Genomic DNA, 18600 nt, shown 5'->3' with positions numbered 1-18600 from the left:
CTGAAATTCAAAGGAGAAAAAAAAAATGAGAAATAAAAAATATATTAATTTTAATACGTTTGACCATCACTTTGTTCTTTAATAAATAAAAATAATCATTGTAACATTACGAGGTTTAAATTTTAATTTTAATTCAGATAATATAATCTGAATATCATGCATATCGATTCTAAAAATTGAGAACAAAATAACGGGAAAACAATATTTAAAGATATTTTATTTTAAAAATGCTTTCTTGCACAACCTGTTTTTCTCGTAAGAACTTTAGAAATTCTCCTTTTATTAAATTCTAGTAAAAATTTACTCTAACTTTGTAATGCAAATGCATTAATTATTTATTTACTGACAAAAACAAACAAATCATTCATTTAACATTAGTTTGTTCTATTCCTGTTTCGATACTAGAACTATGAGGAACTTCTTTTACTTTTGATTCTAAATGTGTGACTTTGTTTTCATTTTCTAATTTTTTTTTATGTTCATCCATTGGATCTTCTTCATCGTCTAAATCATCTAAAGATCCTCCTTTCTTTCCATATAATGCTGGATACTGCACCATACACGATTGCATAGTTTTAAATGCATCGTAACAATCCGAACCTTTTGGTTCTGCGGTTGAATAATGAAAACAAGAGAAGGCTTCTCGAAATTCCAAACCACACGGTCCAGTAGCCATACCTCCTAAACACGGACAATTCCAATTGATTTCTCCACTTGCTAACAAGAGACCAGGACTTGGTTCTGGTTCTGGAAGATCTATTTTACTGGGTGTTGCATGATCTTCCTTTGAAGCAAAGATTATAGTATCTTTACCTTCCTTATGAACGAATGGCATTGTTGAATAATTAATAAAAAAATTAATACAAAACAAAAAAATCAATATTTTCCTTTTTAAAAATGATGTAAGTGAATTAAGTTGGTTTTTCTTCAAACTTAAGTTGTTTTTATATCCAGAATCTTTATATTTCAATGTTTATAATTCCTACTATCGGCACAAAATGATAATAAATTTGGCGAAGCACGATGAATAATATAAGTGCAAGATTGTCCTTCGTATTTGTCACTTAAGGTTAATGCTGCTCTTAAACGTACATAACAATCATCAGTGCACCTTAAAACACATCTAAGTTCTTTTGGATTATATTTTAGGATATCAATAGTATACTTAGTCCCTTCTTCACCAAATAATTGTTTTAATGACTCAAGAATGTTTTTCTTTAAATAAACTCTTGACACTTCAAGACCAGGATTATGTGGTAATATTCTAAAAACAAAAAAAAAAGTTTTTTATAAACAATTTTTCAAGTAAAAAGATATAATAATTACAATTGTTATATAAAAATATATGATAAATGGGTAAAAATTGCAAATGAAGAATTATTACGTAGGAAACTACGAATTTTATGTAATCATATAAATAACAAATATGAAATTATGAAAGAAAAAGATAATATTTCCTTGAAACAATGTAATTTATAAAGTGTATATATTCAACTAATCGTATATTTAACTGTTTACTTTAAGTTTTATTCACATAGATCGTTCTCGAAATTTAGGTTAAGTTGTGTGCATGAATAAAAATCTAAAAACTAATTAAATGTACTAACAGAGAAACGTCTAAATAATACATAGTACACTTAACACCAACTCCCGACTCACATTTAATATTCACGAATTTAAGCACGTTTGAAGATGTTTCGTACAAATATTACGGCATTTCACCCATGCCTTTCTCATAAAGAGCAGCCACATTATGCGATTCATAGATGGCGGTCTGAGTATCTGATATCCAAATTTTTATTTTTAAATAATTATTGAATTAATCGTATGTAAATAAAAATATAATATATAATGTGGAAAAACGGAAAAAAATTATTTTGTTTTTAAAAGTACATGATACTATAAAATTATTTAAAGATGAATTTTAAGAACTATATGCCTCGATATAATCATCCAATGAAATTATTGGATTCCTAGGAAATATTTCCATAATATTGCTAGTAATAAATACAAGGTGATCGATGCATTAGCATCCTACGAAATCCTGCAAGACGTTAGGGTGAATAAGGAACTATCTCTATAAACCTGAAAATTTTTATATATCAATATAAAAATAATTAATCTTCATTATATCTTGATAATAATGATTTCTAAATATTTGTATTCTTAGTTTATAATCTTTCAATCATTTTTAAAACTGTATATTATAATTTTTTTTACAAAACAATCCAAGTATTTCGATGTATAGTTCTCTTAATAATATTTCGATATAATTTTCAATATATTAATAGCGATGAAATTTAACAATTTATATTTAGAAATTTTTCGAGAAATTATTTTTATCGAACTTAAAAATGCAAATTTCTTCGCGTAAGGTCAATGGTAATGTCAATATACAAGGTTAAAAGTTATCAAAAAAAAAAACTTTTATTAAAGGTATATTCTTATAATATTTTAGTAGTTTTCTAGAAAAAAATAAAAAATTTATTAACATCTATTTTTCACAAGATTATATACTTATTTCCAAAAGAAAAAGATATCATAATAGTAACCTAATATTGATTGGAACGTGTAGGAAGAACGAAAGTGCATTAGATTTCATACTTGCTGCAATATCAATACTCCTCTTTTGGCGCTTGGAATATCTGCTCTTCTCTTCTCAATTGATTTTGACGACTCTAAAAAATGTTCAAATGTAACGTTCGAATATAAAATCCGTAAAAAAAATTGACATTTCAGTTACCTGGAGCGTTACAGCGAATCGTTGCCCGATTGTTAACTCGGCAATTGAACCAAGACTCTTGTGCTTATTCTTTTCACTGTTCCATGTGGGTCCTGAATACGGGGCCTTCGCATAGGCGTAATGCGTCGAGAATATGCATAGAACAAAATCATACGGCCGAAAAATTTTTATTTCGAAATAAAAAAAACATGAAAAGTTTATTGTCAAATATCATGTATAACTAATTCGATAACGGTATATTCGTCATACGAATTGTACACGTAAGAACTAATCCAATGACGCAAGAGACGAAAACACCTCTCGAGCATTTCATCTTTTATTTTTCAAAAATATTTTACACGCAGTTGTACTTCCTATAAATATTTAAAATATCGAGTGAAAATTTTTTTCGAATAAAAAGAGATATCCTTTTAAAAAACGAACAAAAGAAAAAGAGAATGGTACATATACGATGGTCGGAATGTATGGCGTACCAACTTGCGGTACGCTAAAAGGAAATCGCAGGAACATGTGAAAATTTGCGGCTCGAAAATATCGATGCGCTTCACGTAGCTTACACTCTCCGAGCCCATCTCTCTAGTCCTTGATGCACTTGGTAATGCAATCAAACCGGACTTCTTTCATTTAAGGAAGACGATCGATGATACGAAACTTGAAACACGCGCGCGTGTATATATATCGAAAGCCCTAATTTCGTTCGTATTTTTGCTTTGTGCGCGATATTATCAGTTGTCGAAAAAAACAAACAAAAACAAAAAAAAAACATCCATATCGTACACGAAAGTACGAAGATAAGTGCGTGTGTATACACACGTGTCAGAGTGATTTTCGACAAATTACGACATCCTACACGGGTCTTTTTTTTCTTTATTACGTACGAATCGATCCAACTTTAGGAGAAAACTCGGCAAGTATTTTCGTAAAAATACCGAATACCGTTCCATGATACGTGTCCGTAAAACGTTGCAGAGTAATCTACAATTCCCCGTGGCAACTATAATTCCGTATCGAGTTCGATAGAAGCGTGTCATCGAATACAATAGAAGACTAATGACGTCATGGCAAGTATACTACGGAAAGTGGCGTATTCGCCGGAATATCATGAATAACAAAGAATCGTAAAGTCATCGTATTTATACGGCTGCTATTTAATCGCAAGCTTGTCGATAATTTTAGAGAAAAGAAAATAAAGAGAAAAAAAAAAAAAAAAAAAAAAAGGAAGAAAGGAAGTATTTTCAACAAATTGTTCCACGCGATAGGGGGAGAGACATTTATCGAGCGAAGCCATGGCGCACACTGGAGGAAAAAAAACAATACCGGCTATCAGACCGAAGGAATGTTAAATAGAATGAAACGTCATGACAAAAATAATGGCAACAAAAGGCTGAAATTGCACCAGGAAGCGTGGTTCCTGTATTTCATTGTTGTGCCGCCGGGAGGTCGCGCACCTTTCGTATGCAAGTTTATTCAGTTCAAATAGGAGAGAGGTTACCCCGCTCAAAGGTTAAAAGATTTTGCATTTAATTATGTTTTAAACGCTTTTAAAAATAAATAAACGATAACCCGTGATGACGTTCTTTTCTTTTCTTCTCTTTTCTTTTCTTTCCTTTCTCTCTTTTTTACGACGTAAGAAAGTGATTCGGTGTCCGAGAGATACGTAAGATCGCACGTAACTTATTTGACGAGCGCATGCGCGTTACGCAATCCGTCGAGAATGAGGAAAACGGAAGAAGACGGCGAGAATATAACAACGAAAATAAGAAGATCCCCGGTGATCATTAAACTTCGTACAACGAGCCGCCAATGGACTGGTTCTCCTTGACGATACGCACGCGTCATATTGCCGTTAGTAAGTAAAATTTGTCGATTCAGTTCTCCTCTGAAAATCACTGTTACACGCGGTTCCCCCCCCTCCCCTTCTTCCTGTTTCCTTCCACCGTTTTACGATAGGAGACAACACAAGCCTCTGTCTTTCTTCTTCCCCTTCTCTTCGCCACGAGAGAGAGAGAGAAATTTCTTCTTCTCCGTATAACGCGTATATATACTTTGCATAGGCAAATTTGATTAACAGCGAAAAGCGGTAGCTGGAACGAAGAAATAAATAGTATCGAAGTTGTTTTAACATGAAATATAAATATATTTGGGTGGTATTGTACAGTCAGTGATTCGTTCGTATATACAGAATTATGTACATGCCGAACACTACATCCTCGAATACTCTGCGCGTAAATTCACACATACATACGATTTGACGAATCGATCAACCCACACGTGTTTTTTTTTTTTTCGAAATAGTCATCCATTCATCCGGATCCACGCATCCGTCTCATCCATTTCTTGGATCCGCAAATATCTCGTTCTTTCTTTCTTTCTTTCTTTCTTTCTCTCACGCTCTGGGTTTTTTTCCATTTTTATTATCCAGTATTTCTTATAAGTCGAACGGTATTTTATTTTATTTTATTTTATTTTATTATTTTTTTTTTTTGGCGGTCGTTTACAATTTCAAGTGTTGCGATTAATTAGGACGTCTGCCGCCGGACAATTCCATTCTACGAGTACATTGGCGCCTTTTGCGAGCTTTTTATCGCTTTTTTTTTTTTTATCAGTTTAAGGTCAGCCTAAGCGGATTTTTTTTTTTTTTTTTTTTATCATTACGTCGTTATTTTTCTTCTTTTATTCCTTTACTTATTCATTTTTTTTTTTTTTTTTTTTTTTTTTTTTTTAATCTTTTGCTTCCTTTTGCTCGTTTTTTTTTCCCTCTCTTTATTTATCGTTATTACAGAACTACTTGTTTATTTTTTATTTTATTTTTTTTGTTTTTTTAATCCGCGTTTTACAAACCACAACGAGGTATCGTTACTTTAGACTTCATGACTACTAGTTAAGAGAATAAGCGTAGAAATGTATCACACTAGAGACTTGTACATTATCTTAAATGCGTAGGTATGTTCTGTTTTTTTTTCTTTTTCTTTTTTTCCTTTTTTTTTTTTTCTCTCTCTCTCCTCCCTCTCTCCCATCCCACAATAGAGAGTAGTTTTAGTCGATTAGTAGCTAGCTAGCTTCACCCCTGAAAAAACGAAGAAGGTTTCTCGGTAAGGTAAGGTCGTTTTTCGAGAACCGAGGAGAAAAGGATATATATCGTCAACGCCGCGCCACAAGAGCGTCGACGACGGCGATGGCGGCGATGGATAAACAAGGCGACACGCGGCGCGTTTCGCAAAAGGTAGACACGCGGCGCGCACATGTAAACATACGCACACGCACACGCTCTGTTCCTCGTAAAAGCTCTCTCCAAAGTCCAATACAACACCGTGACGGGAAGAAATAACACGCGCATCGGCTCGAATTTTAATGAACGATCGAGCAAAGTAAACACACACACGCGCGCACACACACACACACACGCACGCAATACGTTGGCCGGTCTCTTAACGAACGCGCCAACCAACCAACAGGCAGGCAGATACAACACGACGGTAGTGGCGCGGCAATTGGAAACTTTCGATTAATCGCGAAAAGCGAGGAACTAGAAGGAGAACAATTGCTCCCTGTTAAGTTACACGCGCTTTTCGCGGAAAACGGTGGATGAAGAAATCGTAGGAAGCGAGCAAGCGGATGGGCACGTGGAAACCAACCAACCAACCCATTGCACGGGCCCATTGGATTGTCTCGGGCCAATCGATCGTCCGCCACGCCACGATGTGTCCGCGTAACGATTAACAGAGTCGTTTATATTTTCCTTCTTTCCTCTCTTCTTCTTTTCGTTCCAAGGAATGCGATCGACCGTCGAGGCATGCTTCGTTTCGCTTTACTCACTACGATACGAATCCATCCCCTTGTTCCGGTTCGAGGAGAAAGGGGAAAAAATTCTGGCTGACGAGGAAGAAGGATCGAAAGGATATATATATATATATAGAGAGAGAGAGAGAGATGGTAAAAATAGGAGAAAGAACGAAATAAGCGGGGAGAGAAACGTCGCAAAGGCTGTCAAACGGAAGAGGCACACGGTATGGTATCGATTGGCCGGAGAGGCAGGCAGGCCTCGGGTCGCTCCAGGGGCGTATTCAGTTGTGTCCCGTTTCGTGCTCGACTTTTGCGGTGGTAATTTTTGCCAGCTTGTCGCGAGGAAAGGATCGATCGTCTAGAGAGTTGGTCGAAGTGGAGATGGCAGGCCGAGGGCGTGGTCCATCGTCGTTTCGAACTATCGCCCCGACTATCCGTGGATAGACAGGGCAACCTATAATATACCGACGCTCGTGACGCGTGGATATATATCTTTCCTTTTCATAGCCACGCGGCGCTCTCTCTCGCTCGCTCGCTCGCTCGCTCGCTTCCAGGATCGAGTCCTCCTCCTTCTCCACCCTCTCTCTCTCCGATTCCTTCTTTCTCGCGCTGGCTCTATCTCTTCGCTCTCGTCCCGTTATCTCCCCCTTCGAGTTTAACTATCGAAAAACCGCAACCCCATACGTTTCCAACGGAGGACGTAACGACGCAACCGTATCATCCGTATTCCAAAGAATACTTTCGAAACGATTCGAACTGATTGCCTCTCGTAATTACGAACCGAGTAACGAACAATCGAAATGGGAAAAAAAAAAAAAAGAAATGGAAGATGTTCGGTCGAAACGAGAGATTGAAAAAGATTCTCGGTAACTCGAAACGAATTATAAGGATATAAAGAAGCGGTTGTGTTTCTCTGGCTGGCACATGGAGCGCGCTTTGGTATATTATAAACCGGGTGTACAACGAGACGCCGCGTGCAAAGAATAGCGTAAAATAACGCGCGTTATATTTGCCGAATCAGCCGGTGTACTTTGGTGTATACGAACAATTCGTGCGTCAGAGGTAGGTAAGGTCATTGTTAGGTGCATGCCGCGCAGCTTCTTAAGCGCTTTTCATTCGCCGGCTGACAGCACAGTCCTCCCTCCTCGTCTCCGTTCCCTCCCTCCGTCCGCCCGTCCGCCCGTTTGAAGCCCGCTGGCCTGCCGTAGAAAGAGATCATTCATCGAGAGAGGGTAGGCGATTTAAGAAAAATTCGCGCGCTGGTCCACCCACGGTGAAGCGCGCGCGGGGAGCACACATTGTAATTCGGGGGTCTCGGCTGGAAGCAGAGAGAGAGAGAGAGAGAGAGAGAGGATCGTGGATCAAAAATGGCTTCGGGTCGGTTCTTTGTACAGCCGATGCTTTCCGGCGTGCAACTACCTGCCACGGTTGGCACACACAGTTCGCTCGCTCGCTGCTTTTGCGAGAGAGTTTTACCTTTACCTGGCCAACCAGTCGTTCGCTCGCTCGCTCGCTCGCCCGTCTATCTACGCTCCGTCGTCGTTTCTGCCCCAGTGTTCCAGGACCGGGTGTTCGGAGGGGTCCCGAGTTCCACGGAAAAAGCCTTGGGTATATCTTTACGAGCGGAGCCATAAAAGCCGTAGGAGTTCGTCCGTTTCTCGATTAACTCTCGTGGGGTATGGATCGCGTTCGACCGGCTACGATCCTTATTGTCGAGTATATCCTTTGCGCGGGTCTATGTATACAATACATTAAACGAAGGAACTACCGTCCTTCGAAACACCCAGTCATCCCGTCATCGTCATCCCGTCTTTGTCATCGTCCCCGTCTTACCGTCGCCGTTATTAAGTTTGAGCCGAGAGGACAGGATGGATTTTCAACAAATCTTCGTTCCACCGTTACAATTTTTTTTTCCCCCTCCTAATCGTCTTGGCTCAATTTCCCCCCCCTTAGCTCCCATCCTAGAATACCAAAAACTAAATATGTTCCTCTTTTTTTTTTTCCCCCTTACTATTCTTTTCGTTAGTCTTTTGAACGGTCTCTCCTCCTCGCTTATCCGCACCACATCTTCTTCTTCTTCTCGTCCGAGAAGAGCAACGAGATCTCGTCGTATATATTCCTTCCTTACCCTTCCATCATTCCTTTTTTTCATTCCTGTCCCTCTCGTTACTCGACGCACACTAAAGCTTCGCGTTGCTTCGTTTATCCGTTGCATACATCGTAACACACCCTTACGATCCGCAGCGAGGAACGAAGGAAAGAAGTGTTGTTGTTCCCTTCCTTTCGATAAACTTTATCGGCGATAAACCGAGGAGTTGAACGTAATTAAGTTGTGGATCGATACCGTCCCGAACATTTCCCTCCTATGATCATCCTCCACTCGCCCGCGCTCATGCATCATTTTATACGCCTGCCGACAACGTGAGAATATGTAGTTTTCGTTTAAGAATGCGCTACACGCCTACTTTGCCCTTCTTCCTTTCTCTCTCTGTCACTCTTCTCTCTTTCTGCTCGGTGAACGCGCAGCAGATACACGAGGTTATATATGTATATACACACACACACACACACACACACGTCCCTCTTCCCGATCGATCGTTATCTATATAACCCCGTTTTTCGTTTCGCTCGTTTTATCGTTTTTGCCGGCGGACTCGCATTCGCGCAACTCTAACTCTCTCTCTCTCTCTTCTTCGCCAGCGATCCGCTAATAACTTATCGCGATCCCCTTTTAATACTATATAATTATTACACAAGATTCAGGAGTTTGTTATTATTCGTTCAGTCGCAAAGTGTAAGTCGGAGGGCGCGCTAGCTCGTTTAATATATTAATTATTTGAGGCAGTTTACGTCATTTTGTTTAAGGCCGAGTTAATAGTAGTGAACTATGTGTCGAGAAGGTGTACGCACGCGTTTACGCCGCGCCGTGGTGCGTGCACACGCCATTCTTCGTCGCCTGATTCACACACGGACGGACAACCGTCGGAGGAGAGGAGAGTGATACACGTACGTGGCACTGGTTGCTGTCCGTCCCTGCCGTTGTCTCCCGTGAAAATCCACGGGCAATTTAGTTTAATTTCGAACGACGTCTCGAAGAGGGAGGGGGGGAGGGAGGGACAAGGGACCCACGGTCCGTCGCATCGAAAGTGGCATACTTTGTGCCCTCTTATCTTTACCGCCCTTCTCTTTCCTTCTCGCCCCGTTTCCTCTCTCGTTCCCCGTTGTCCGTCGAACGTGAATCGAGCTTTTATCCGATGCGCGTCTACTGTATACGCACAAAAGTATATACGTTCTCGTATATAGTGGAGGGCGAGGCACGTTCGAGCACAGTTTCTCTATCTCTCGTTTTCTTTCTCGTTTTCTCTCTCTCTCTCTCTCTCACACACACGCACTCTCTATCTCTCTATCTCTCTCCATCAAACGACGCGATGCACACGTATTTCGAGAATAAGCTTGATCGTATATTTACGTATAGTTCGTTACGCGCGACGTAGGACAAAATATTTGATGCCAGACTTTTTTTTTCTTTTTCTCGTACCCGCTTACGGAGGAAGCACGTTTTGTTACAGAGTAAATATATTTGCCTTGCTCTCTCTCTCTCTCGCCGAACTACAAACGCGACAAACAATCGATCAAGATTTTTTGCGGATCAATCGAGCAAAAGTAAAGAAGAGAAAGAAGAGAGAAACCCCCTCCCCTCGAAAAAAAAAGAAAAAGAAAAAAAAAAGGAAAGGACAAGGAAGACGGAAGAGGAGGAAAGTGATCGTTTCGGTGTAGAAATGCATTCATCGAATGCAATGTTAAAGAAAAGGAAAAAGAAAAAGGAGAAAAAAAAATGACCGGAACGACCGCACATGCCGTGTATTATTTCCTTCGCGATACACACACGTGTCGCATCGAGTCATGTGGGTGTTCTATGTGATGTTTAACGCGTATATTACACAAGCACGCTCGTTCTCCTCGTATATTCGTTGAACTCTCGCGCGCGCGAACATAGAACATAGAGAACTCGTCCGTTGAAAACATATCTTCGACGATCGAGACGTTTCCAACTTAATGGGATAGCCTCGCGCTTAGGATAAACAAACGCAACACCGAGTTGGAACGAATAGAGGACAAAAATGAAATTTCTATGGAAGTGGATTCTGCCACGTATATACACACACACAACCAATAACAACACAACAGTGTTCCGTGCAGGAGAGGGAGAATCGTGGAATCGGACGCGAAAAAAGGAAAGCGAGTGGTGGCGCACAGCGTGCACGTGTTTCCTGAGATCGAGCCGGTGGCAACTACGAGAGAAGAGGAGCGCCTCTATCGCGTTATCTCCCCTAGAGAAGAGATGCGCGCAGCCCAGGAAAGTCGTTCAACGTTCCCCTTACGTAATGCTCCCAGCTTTTTCGAGACGATAACAACGATAATATAACCTGATTGACGTAAAACGTTGATCTCACCTGGAATACAGGCGAATATAAATGCAAAAGGTAATACTGATTTGAAAGAGAAAAAAAAAAAGGAAAAAAGTGCGCGAACGAATATTTTCGAGTAATTTGGTGGGTAAAACGTAAAATTTTGGCACACACGAAACGTTTCGAGTTCAGTCAATGACTTGGTTTCTCATGAATCGCGTAATCGTCGGAGGCGAGGCACTTTTAGCTTTGATTCCCGATATGCACGAGGTGAAAAGTTTAAGGCGTAGCTCTCGATCGTATCAGCACCGACAACTCTGCTTGACATTCGACCGTGTCTCGTCGTTGCGACGCTACAATGCTCCCAGACTAACAGAGTCTTATTCGTTCGTTCTTTTGCTCGTTCGCTCTCTCGCTCGCTCGCTCGCTCGTCCGCGAGTCCCCTCTTTTTTTCTTTCGACATACCGACGAACGACAATCGAATTCTACGAGCGTATCCTTTGCATAGGAAGCGATGGAATATACGACAGCATATAAGAATCGAAAGTAGCATGTATAGAGAGACGGCGGTTAGTTGATGGCAGATTACGGGGAAACTGAAGAGAAAAAGAGGCCAAATGAAGGAAGAAAAAGGACAAAACTAGATCGAAATATTAAACTAGAGACGAAGAACTGATGGAATCGGAGCTCTTCGTGTAATAATTCGTTAACAAAACCATAGCTAATCGAAGATTAACGATTAAAATTAAAAATGTAAATTTATTTTTTTCTTAAATTATTTAACAAAATTTTTTTTCTTTTTGAAGAAAAAATACCGATAATTGGGATTAACGATAGTAAAACGATATCTACATTTATCTTTTGGTTTAGATTATCGGAAATATATAATTCTATATAATTCTTTACTTCTAAAGAAATATCACCACCACTTACCTATCGTTTTTTAACATATTCTTTTAGAATATACGTATGAACAAATATTAAACTAACTAAATTGATATTTTCGAGAAAATACGAAATTTCATTAGAAGTCTATCGATCGATAAACAAAAAAGAGTAACGCGAAAAGTTTTTCCCGTCGTTCACAGTTCAAGTAACTGTATTTAGGCCCTGTATCCGTTTAGCTTCCCTCTACTTCGCCGCTAAGAGGTTCGTTCCCTTTGAACGAGCAAAAACACCGGGGCGGAAATGCTCGGCCGAGATGGACGGCGAAGGGTAAGTGGTGCCAGGAACGAACTCTGCTCTCGACAACCGAGCTCTGCCAACAAAATTTACCAGGAACGAGAGGAGACTTTCGTGTACACACGAAACGGAACATTTTCGCGTCGCTCCTTTGTGTGTCCCCCCTGAACCGGTCGAATCAGGATTCGATGCGTGAACCATTGTACCGATGACGATTTAACATGCCGCAACAGCCCGCCACGCGCGTTGTGGAAATTCATCGGGACATTGGATCGTTCGAAAGTGGAATAATATCGTCGAGAAAATAGTTGCGTGAAATTTAAAAATAACGTACAAGCGAATTTTTCCTCCTTTCCGTCCGAGAAAGACGGGAAGAAAGCGACAAACAAACCGGTGAAACCTTTTCAAAGTCAGCAGCCAACGTTTCTGCTTGCGACGCTTCCTAATTACCCGATGTGTCCACGTCACATTATATAACGAGTTCGACGGGGGTTTCAACGAGGCACAATAATGCCCTCCTTCCTTCCACATCGTATAAATATCTATCAGTGGATGAAGTTTTTAACCCTCTGCCCGTGCGCGAGTGAGCCAACGATCCTATATAACTAGGAAACGTATTTACTATCGACCGGGTTTTGTTGTGTGTGTGTGTGTCTGTGTCCATCCGAAGGAGGCGGTACAATTGCGCCTGATTGTGCTCCATCAAGTATTTTCGATACAAGTCGTGTCAAACGCAATACGGGCCGAAGGATACACACACCGCGATACACTATAGACGACCCTTTCCTCCTCTTCCTATTTTATCCGCAGCTTTTTTCTCTCTCTCTCTCTCTTTTTCTTTGGATCTCTTCCACGAATTTCTTTTCGGGAAACATCGCACGAAAATACACGAGTTTTTCCTACAAAAATAAACTATCTGCGAAGCACAGTCTTTTTCAACGCATTGTTACAACAATCGGAGAAAACAGGTCGTTAAAGTCAGTCGCATGAAAGGGAGTTGAATGCGAAGAATTCGTGAAAAGAAATTTATTAGAATCGATACCTTATTAAGAGGTTCTTTTTTTTTTATACGAAGCAACGAAACGATGACTTTCATATTTCTTCCCCTTTTTTATTATTTCTTCGAGTATTCTTAACAAAGTATACTTCCAATCTATCTAGTTCTCCTCTTCTAACCAATTTTCCAAGGTTCTGCGAGACGGTTGGAAATTATAGGAGTCGCAGGTTCGCATTAGCGGCTGTTAGTCTCTAACGTCCGTCCGTGTACGCGCGGTCGTCAGTGTTTTCGGAACACGCGGCGACGCGTCCCGCTCCCTCCAATGCGTGCGAGCAGTCTCTTGGTTTCGTCTATATACCGATCCCCATCTTGACCGCGCCCCCTTCTCGTCTGGTTTGGTCGCGTCCCTCGCACTCCCCGCGTCCCGTAACCGCCCAGATCCGTCCCGTCCCGTCCCGTCCCGTCCCGACCGTTCGTCCCGACTCGTCGCCGTCTCGTTTCGCCTCGCCTCGCCTCGCCTCGCTTCGTCTCGCTTCGCCACGGCTCGCCCGTACCGCCAGTGCGGTCGTGCGGTCACGTTGATCGATCGTTACCGTGTAACGAAATACGGTCCCCGTCCGTTTCTCCTTGAGCGCGCTCTTTGAAAAGGGCGCAGGACAAAAAAGAAGAAATCCTGCTGCCCCGACTCTCTCTCTCGGACCTCTCTCGCCTTTCTAGAGATGTTCCCCGTTCCGAGAGGCGGACAGAGATGGAGAAAAACAAAGAAGCTCGAGCGAAGAAAACGAGAAGCGTTCTGGGAGAAAGGACGAAACGGACGTTCCGTTAGAGCAGGACAAATGCAATTGCTACGTCACATTGCCGTTTCCTGTATATGCTCGCGAAAAAAAGAAAAAAGACAAGTGTCCCTGTATGCAATTTCTTCTTCTTCGAAAAATGTACGTAAAGGTTGCATTTAGATTTTGGCACTTGCGATTACGAATGATTGTCGATCGGAATACGTAAGCAGAGAAGATCTGAAATGAAATCAAAATAGTAAGCTATTCGCTATAGTTAGGGATATAATGAATTATTGACGATCAATAATGTATAATTGGTTTTAGAATGCGATCAAAGTGTACGTATATCGATCGTATATCTGAAAAATACTATTGTTGACCGATGCGTACGCGATCCGCGGGTATTCAAAGACGAAGGATGAGAAAAAGAGCGAAAGGGGCCGCCGCTGCCACCGTCGTCGTGACTACAGCGGCGATGGCATACAACGATGGAGAGAAGGATCGCGTGTACACGATGTTTGCCCGGCTAAGAAAGGCATCCGAGTTTCAAGAATTTACGCGGAGGAAATCTCGTGTCTTTGGCTGAAAGTGTATGACTAAAAATAATAAAAAAAAACGTTAATACAAGACCTAAGCAAATGGATTTTTATACCTGAGAGAAGCGCACACGTATTGCAGGTGGATGAAATTGGTCGATGCCTACACATAGACGACCATTTCAGTTGTTCGTGGTTCCATCCATCTGTCTCTGGTTCAATGTATATCTGTGTATAATAGCGGTGATGGTGGTGGTGGTGTGTATGCGTCGTGTGTTTATTCTGTGGCTTTCTGCTCGTCCGTCCGTCCGTCCGTCCGGCCACCCGCACACTACTGCCAACAACGGAGAGCACGGCACGTACGATCGTTGCGTCGACGACGATACATACATACATACATACATATATATACGTATGCATACATATTTACGTATATACACAGCGGAACATACACGTAGGGAGAAGTAGCGTGTATGTCGCAGAGATAGATGTATCCCGAGTGTACTAGGCAGAGTTAGACCAACCCGTATGCGCTTTAACGAGTATGGAAGATAAGTCGTACAATAGGGAAGAGAGAGCTTTGTAGCCGGATTAGGTGAATAAATGAAGGTTGGCAATAGGGTCGGTCTCGAGTTGCGGGTTCACCGCGCTGCTGGTAGACACCTAACTCTGCGGCAAAAGCGCGTGATAACCGGGCGTTTCGTAAAAACCAGCCGCTTGAAGGGCGTGTAGCGAGGTGGCGTGATGCCTGTGTATTGTGCTCGCGTATACACTGGAAACGCCGGCAGAAGAAGAAACGCTGCTGGAAGCACCGATCGACGTCGAGGAGGAGGAGGAGGAGGAGGACGAGGAAGAGGAGGAAGAGGCCTGTTGGCCAATGTGCGACGTTGCACGTAACGTGGTCGACGGTCGCCTATACGGATGATGCCCGACCACCGAGGCCGTTGTTGCCCGTAGATGACTCGACGAACTCGAATTCGTCGCGTTATACGTCTGTTGATAAGTCTGCCGCAATATGCCGGATATCGACGTAACCGTTGGCGTCACCGACGAGGAGGAACTTCGGTCGCTTTGGTGAGGTTGATGATGAATCTGATGAGCCGTTCGATGTTGCTGCTGCTGCTGCTGCGTTGCTTGCTGCTGCTGCGGTTGCTGCTGTTGCTGTCGATGCTGATGATTGTGAGCGCGCATTGCGCGGAAGTAGTGTTGATAAATACCTGATATGACTGCTTTTTCGTCAGCAGAGATCAGTTCGGTGGTGGAGGAGGTCGACGACACCGAACTTACTTGCTGCTGCTGTTGCTGTTGCTGCTGTTGTTGTTGATTGTGGAGGGGATGAGCATGAGATCGATGAAGATGATGATGACTTTGTTGCTGCTGCTGTGGCGGAGGTGCTTGTGATTGTTGTTGCTGTTGCGGGTGATGTTGTTGACGTCTTTGTTGCTGTTGTTGCGACAGAGTCGCAGCAGCATTTAGAGCCGCGCGATAGGAAGCTGCCATAGCCGCAGCAGACATTTGACTGGTCGTCGAGACGAGATTCGATCCCGAATCGCTGGTCGCGACAACGGTTGCCGACAACACCGCTGCTGCGGCTGCGACAGCGGAACTGGAAGAAGACACGGTCGAGGTAGAGACGGCGGCGGCCGCGGAGGAGGGCGCGACGACGGACGAGGTGGAGGAGACGGCAGCGGCTGCGGTCGCGGTGGCAACGACGGCGGCCGAGGCGCTTCGCCTGCTGCTTCGCCTCGACGAGATCGGCGCGTTTGCCGGTGGTGGCAGATTATTGACGAAAGGGCTTCTCCTCTCCCGTTCGGCTCGTCGATAATAGCACGGGTGTATCATGAGAAGAGGTTCGCCGCCGCCGGGCGGTGGTTTGGCTTGGCTCGGCAGCTCGTACTCGACGCTGCAGTCGACGTGGAGAGGTTGCGAGTAGTCCTTGTAGTCCTTGTAGGTGGTGACGGCGACCGCGGCGGCCGCCGCCGCGGCTGCGACAGCCGCCGCGGTCGCGGTGGCGGTCGTCGTGTTCGCGTTCGCGGTCGTGGCGGAGCCGACGGCAGCAGCAGTGGCGGCGGTGTCGAGGATGCCGGTCGATGCGGCCGGCAGGACGGTTTGCTGTCCGCTCGCGGCACCCGCGGCAGCCGGGCCGCCGCCACCGCCGGTGGACCCGCCGCCGATCCCGTGGTGGTGATGGTGATGGTGGTGGTGATGGTGGTGGTGATGGTGATGACCGTGTCCATGCATAGCGGCACCTACCACCACTTCCTTCTCGTAGCAGGCAGCGGCCATGTTGGAAACCTCCTACTATCCAGGCTTCCGCCGCCGAACCGTCCCTTCTTGCACGCCCGCTGACCAACGACCCACCTCGAACGCTAGCCTCTCATTTCGTGGGATCCTCGTGATTATTCTCCCCGATGACGACCACGATCCACTGCTCTCCGTCTCGCCCAGCGTTGAGATTACTCGATCTTTCACCGCACAGCCGGAGACGCGAATTCGCGATCCTCCAGCACTTTTTCTTCTTCTCTAGTTTCCTTCCCTCTTTCTCCTTCTACTTCTCTTTTCTCCTCTTGTTTTTATCTTTCTTTTCTCGATATACTCGTTTCTCAATATCTCTATTTTCGATTGTATCGATACGATTGAGTATCGATCCTCTTAACGATCGTGGTAATTTTCACAATTTTTACGGGCAAATCTTGAATTTGAGATGTAAAAAAATGGTACGATTCATCGCTGCGAGAGAGAGGGTTGCCTTATCCAAGGGTTGGACCAATCAGCTATTATATCCAACACCAAGGAAAACCCTCGAGGCAGAAGCCCCCAATGTACATGAGCGAAAGAGCGTTATCGCATATTTCGAGAGAGAGAAGGAAAAAAAAGTCGTAAAGAGCTTACAACCGACTACGAATTCGAACACCACCGGCCCTGATTTGTTGGACACCGGCTTCCTTGCAACATCGATCTTTGCCTTCTATGATTTTCTATTTATTTCTCTCCAATCTCTCGTTTGCTATTCCAAAATCCTTTTTCTTCTCTATATAAACGTATTTTTTTTCGTCTTTTCCCTTTCGAATTCTCGATACATATAGTAATCCACTTCACTCTTTCACAAATTCTTCGCACGGTAATATCTCGATTGCTATACGTACGTGTTATATTTGCAATTAAACGTTAGAATGCCACACTTCCACTTTTAATCGGATTTTTTATTTACAAAATTCAGAGACATTCACGAGAACGAAGAGTAGATTTATATATCAGAGCAAGCAATGGGGGCTTGGATCTGAACAGGCTGGGCGTAACGTCTCGTTTCTTCGTTTCGACAAGATTGAAACACTTTAATATACTGACGTTGTTTTGCAATTCTATCATTGCCTTATATATAAGAGATTTTACTCAAATTATTTGTCTTTTTCACTCACTTCAAACACAGCTGCACAAAGAAAAATTAAACGACAGAACACGTTCAGGCTTCTTCAAAGGGGTACGCCATTGCTGCGCGTGTGTCAACTCGTCCGGCGTATCGGTTACCTTTACACACGCGAGAGTATGTCTATGAGTAGTAATATACATGCACCGTGCACGTATATGTATACAAACTACACACTTTACCACACGTATCTCGCTCGTCTCGTACAGACTGCCGAGCTGCGACTGAAAGCCAAGTCCTGTCGAATCCTCGTGTCTACTCGTGACATTCTGCAACGCCCTCTTCCTCTCAATATTTTCCTTCTTTGTCCCCTTGTAGCTTCTTTGTCTACAGTGTGGTCGATTCCGTAGATTAATGGCTAGTATCTATGAAATGCGATGCGCGATGCACCATCGGGCTAGCCAACTTGATATAATTGTTTAGTTTCTTCTCGTGCGAAAATTTTTGATTGGTTTCTGCATCTGAAAATGTATTTTACATTTTTACATATTAAATAAATTTTTTCCTTCTCTCAAATAAACAGAGTATAAATTCTATTAAATAATTTAAACATATACGTACGAAATTAATTTATTTTAAATTTTATAGTATTCTATATTCAACAGTGAACATATCGATTACCAATAAGGCTCTATTACAAATCAGATACATAATAATTCTAACATCTATTCTCTTTTTTATCTCAAAATTAAATTGAATAGATTTTTAATTAATAAGTTAGACGAAAAAAAATAACGAAGTTAATCG

General features: G+C 42.6%; 2 protein-coding genes across 4 annotated transcripts; both read right to left on the bottom strand.

The window, feature by feature from the left end:
- Nucleotides 1-198: 198 nt before the first annotated feature.
- Nucleotides 199-1786, bottom strand: LOC726337 (mitochondrial intermembrane space import and assembly protein 40-B). 3 transcript variants are annotated; one of them, XM_016912188.2, is made up of 2 exons: nucleotides 1660-1786; nucleotides 199-1264 (listed from the first exon to the last, which is right to left on the bottom strand). In XM_016912188.2, exon 2 carries the CDS (start codon nucleotides 833-835, stop codon nucleotides 365-367), a length of 471 nt encoding a protein of 156 aa, XP_016767677.1. In that variant the 5' UTR covers nucleotides 836-1264; nucleotides 1660-1786; the 3' UTR covers nucleotides 199-364. The 3 variants fall into 3 exon arrangements, with proteins under 3 accessions (XP_016767677.1, XP_006567729.2, XP_016767678.1); XM_006567666.3 differs by having other exon boundaries at nucleotides 1608-1766; XM_016912189.2 differs by lacking the exon at nucleotides 1660-1786 and adding an exon at nucleotides 1519-1537.
- A 3910-nt stretch (nucleotides 1787-5696) lies between these two features.
- Nucleotides 5697-18291, bottom strand: LOC102655661 (ecdysone-induced protein 74EF-like). Its single transcript, XM_006567670.3, has 2 exons — nucleotides 14543-18291; nucleotides 5697-5810 (listed from the first exon to the last, which is right to left on the bottom strand). The coding sequence occupies exon 1, from the start codon at nucleotides 16710-16712 to the stop codon at nucleotides 15090-15092; it is 1623 nt and encodes a 540-aa protein (XP_006567733.2). The 5' UTR covers nucleotides 16713-18291; the 3' UTR covers nucleotides 5697-5810; nucleotides 14543-15089.
- Between the last annotated feature and the right edge of the window lie 309 nt (nucleotides 18292-18600).

This window comes from Apis mellifera, linkage group LG5 (assembly GCF_003254395.2).
Source record: "Apis mellifera strain DH4 linkage group LG5, Amel_HAv3.1, whole genome shotgun sequence".
Lineage (NCBI taxonomy): Eukaryota > Metazoa > Arthropoda > Insecta > Hymenoptera > Apidae > Apis > Apis mellifera.
This window is presented reverse-complemented; position numbering and strand designations above follow the sequence as displayed.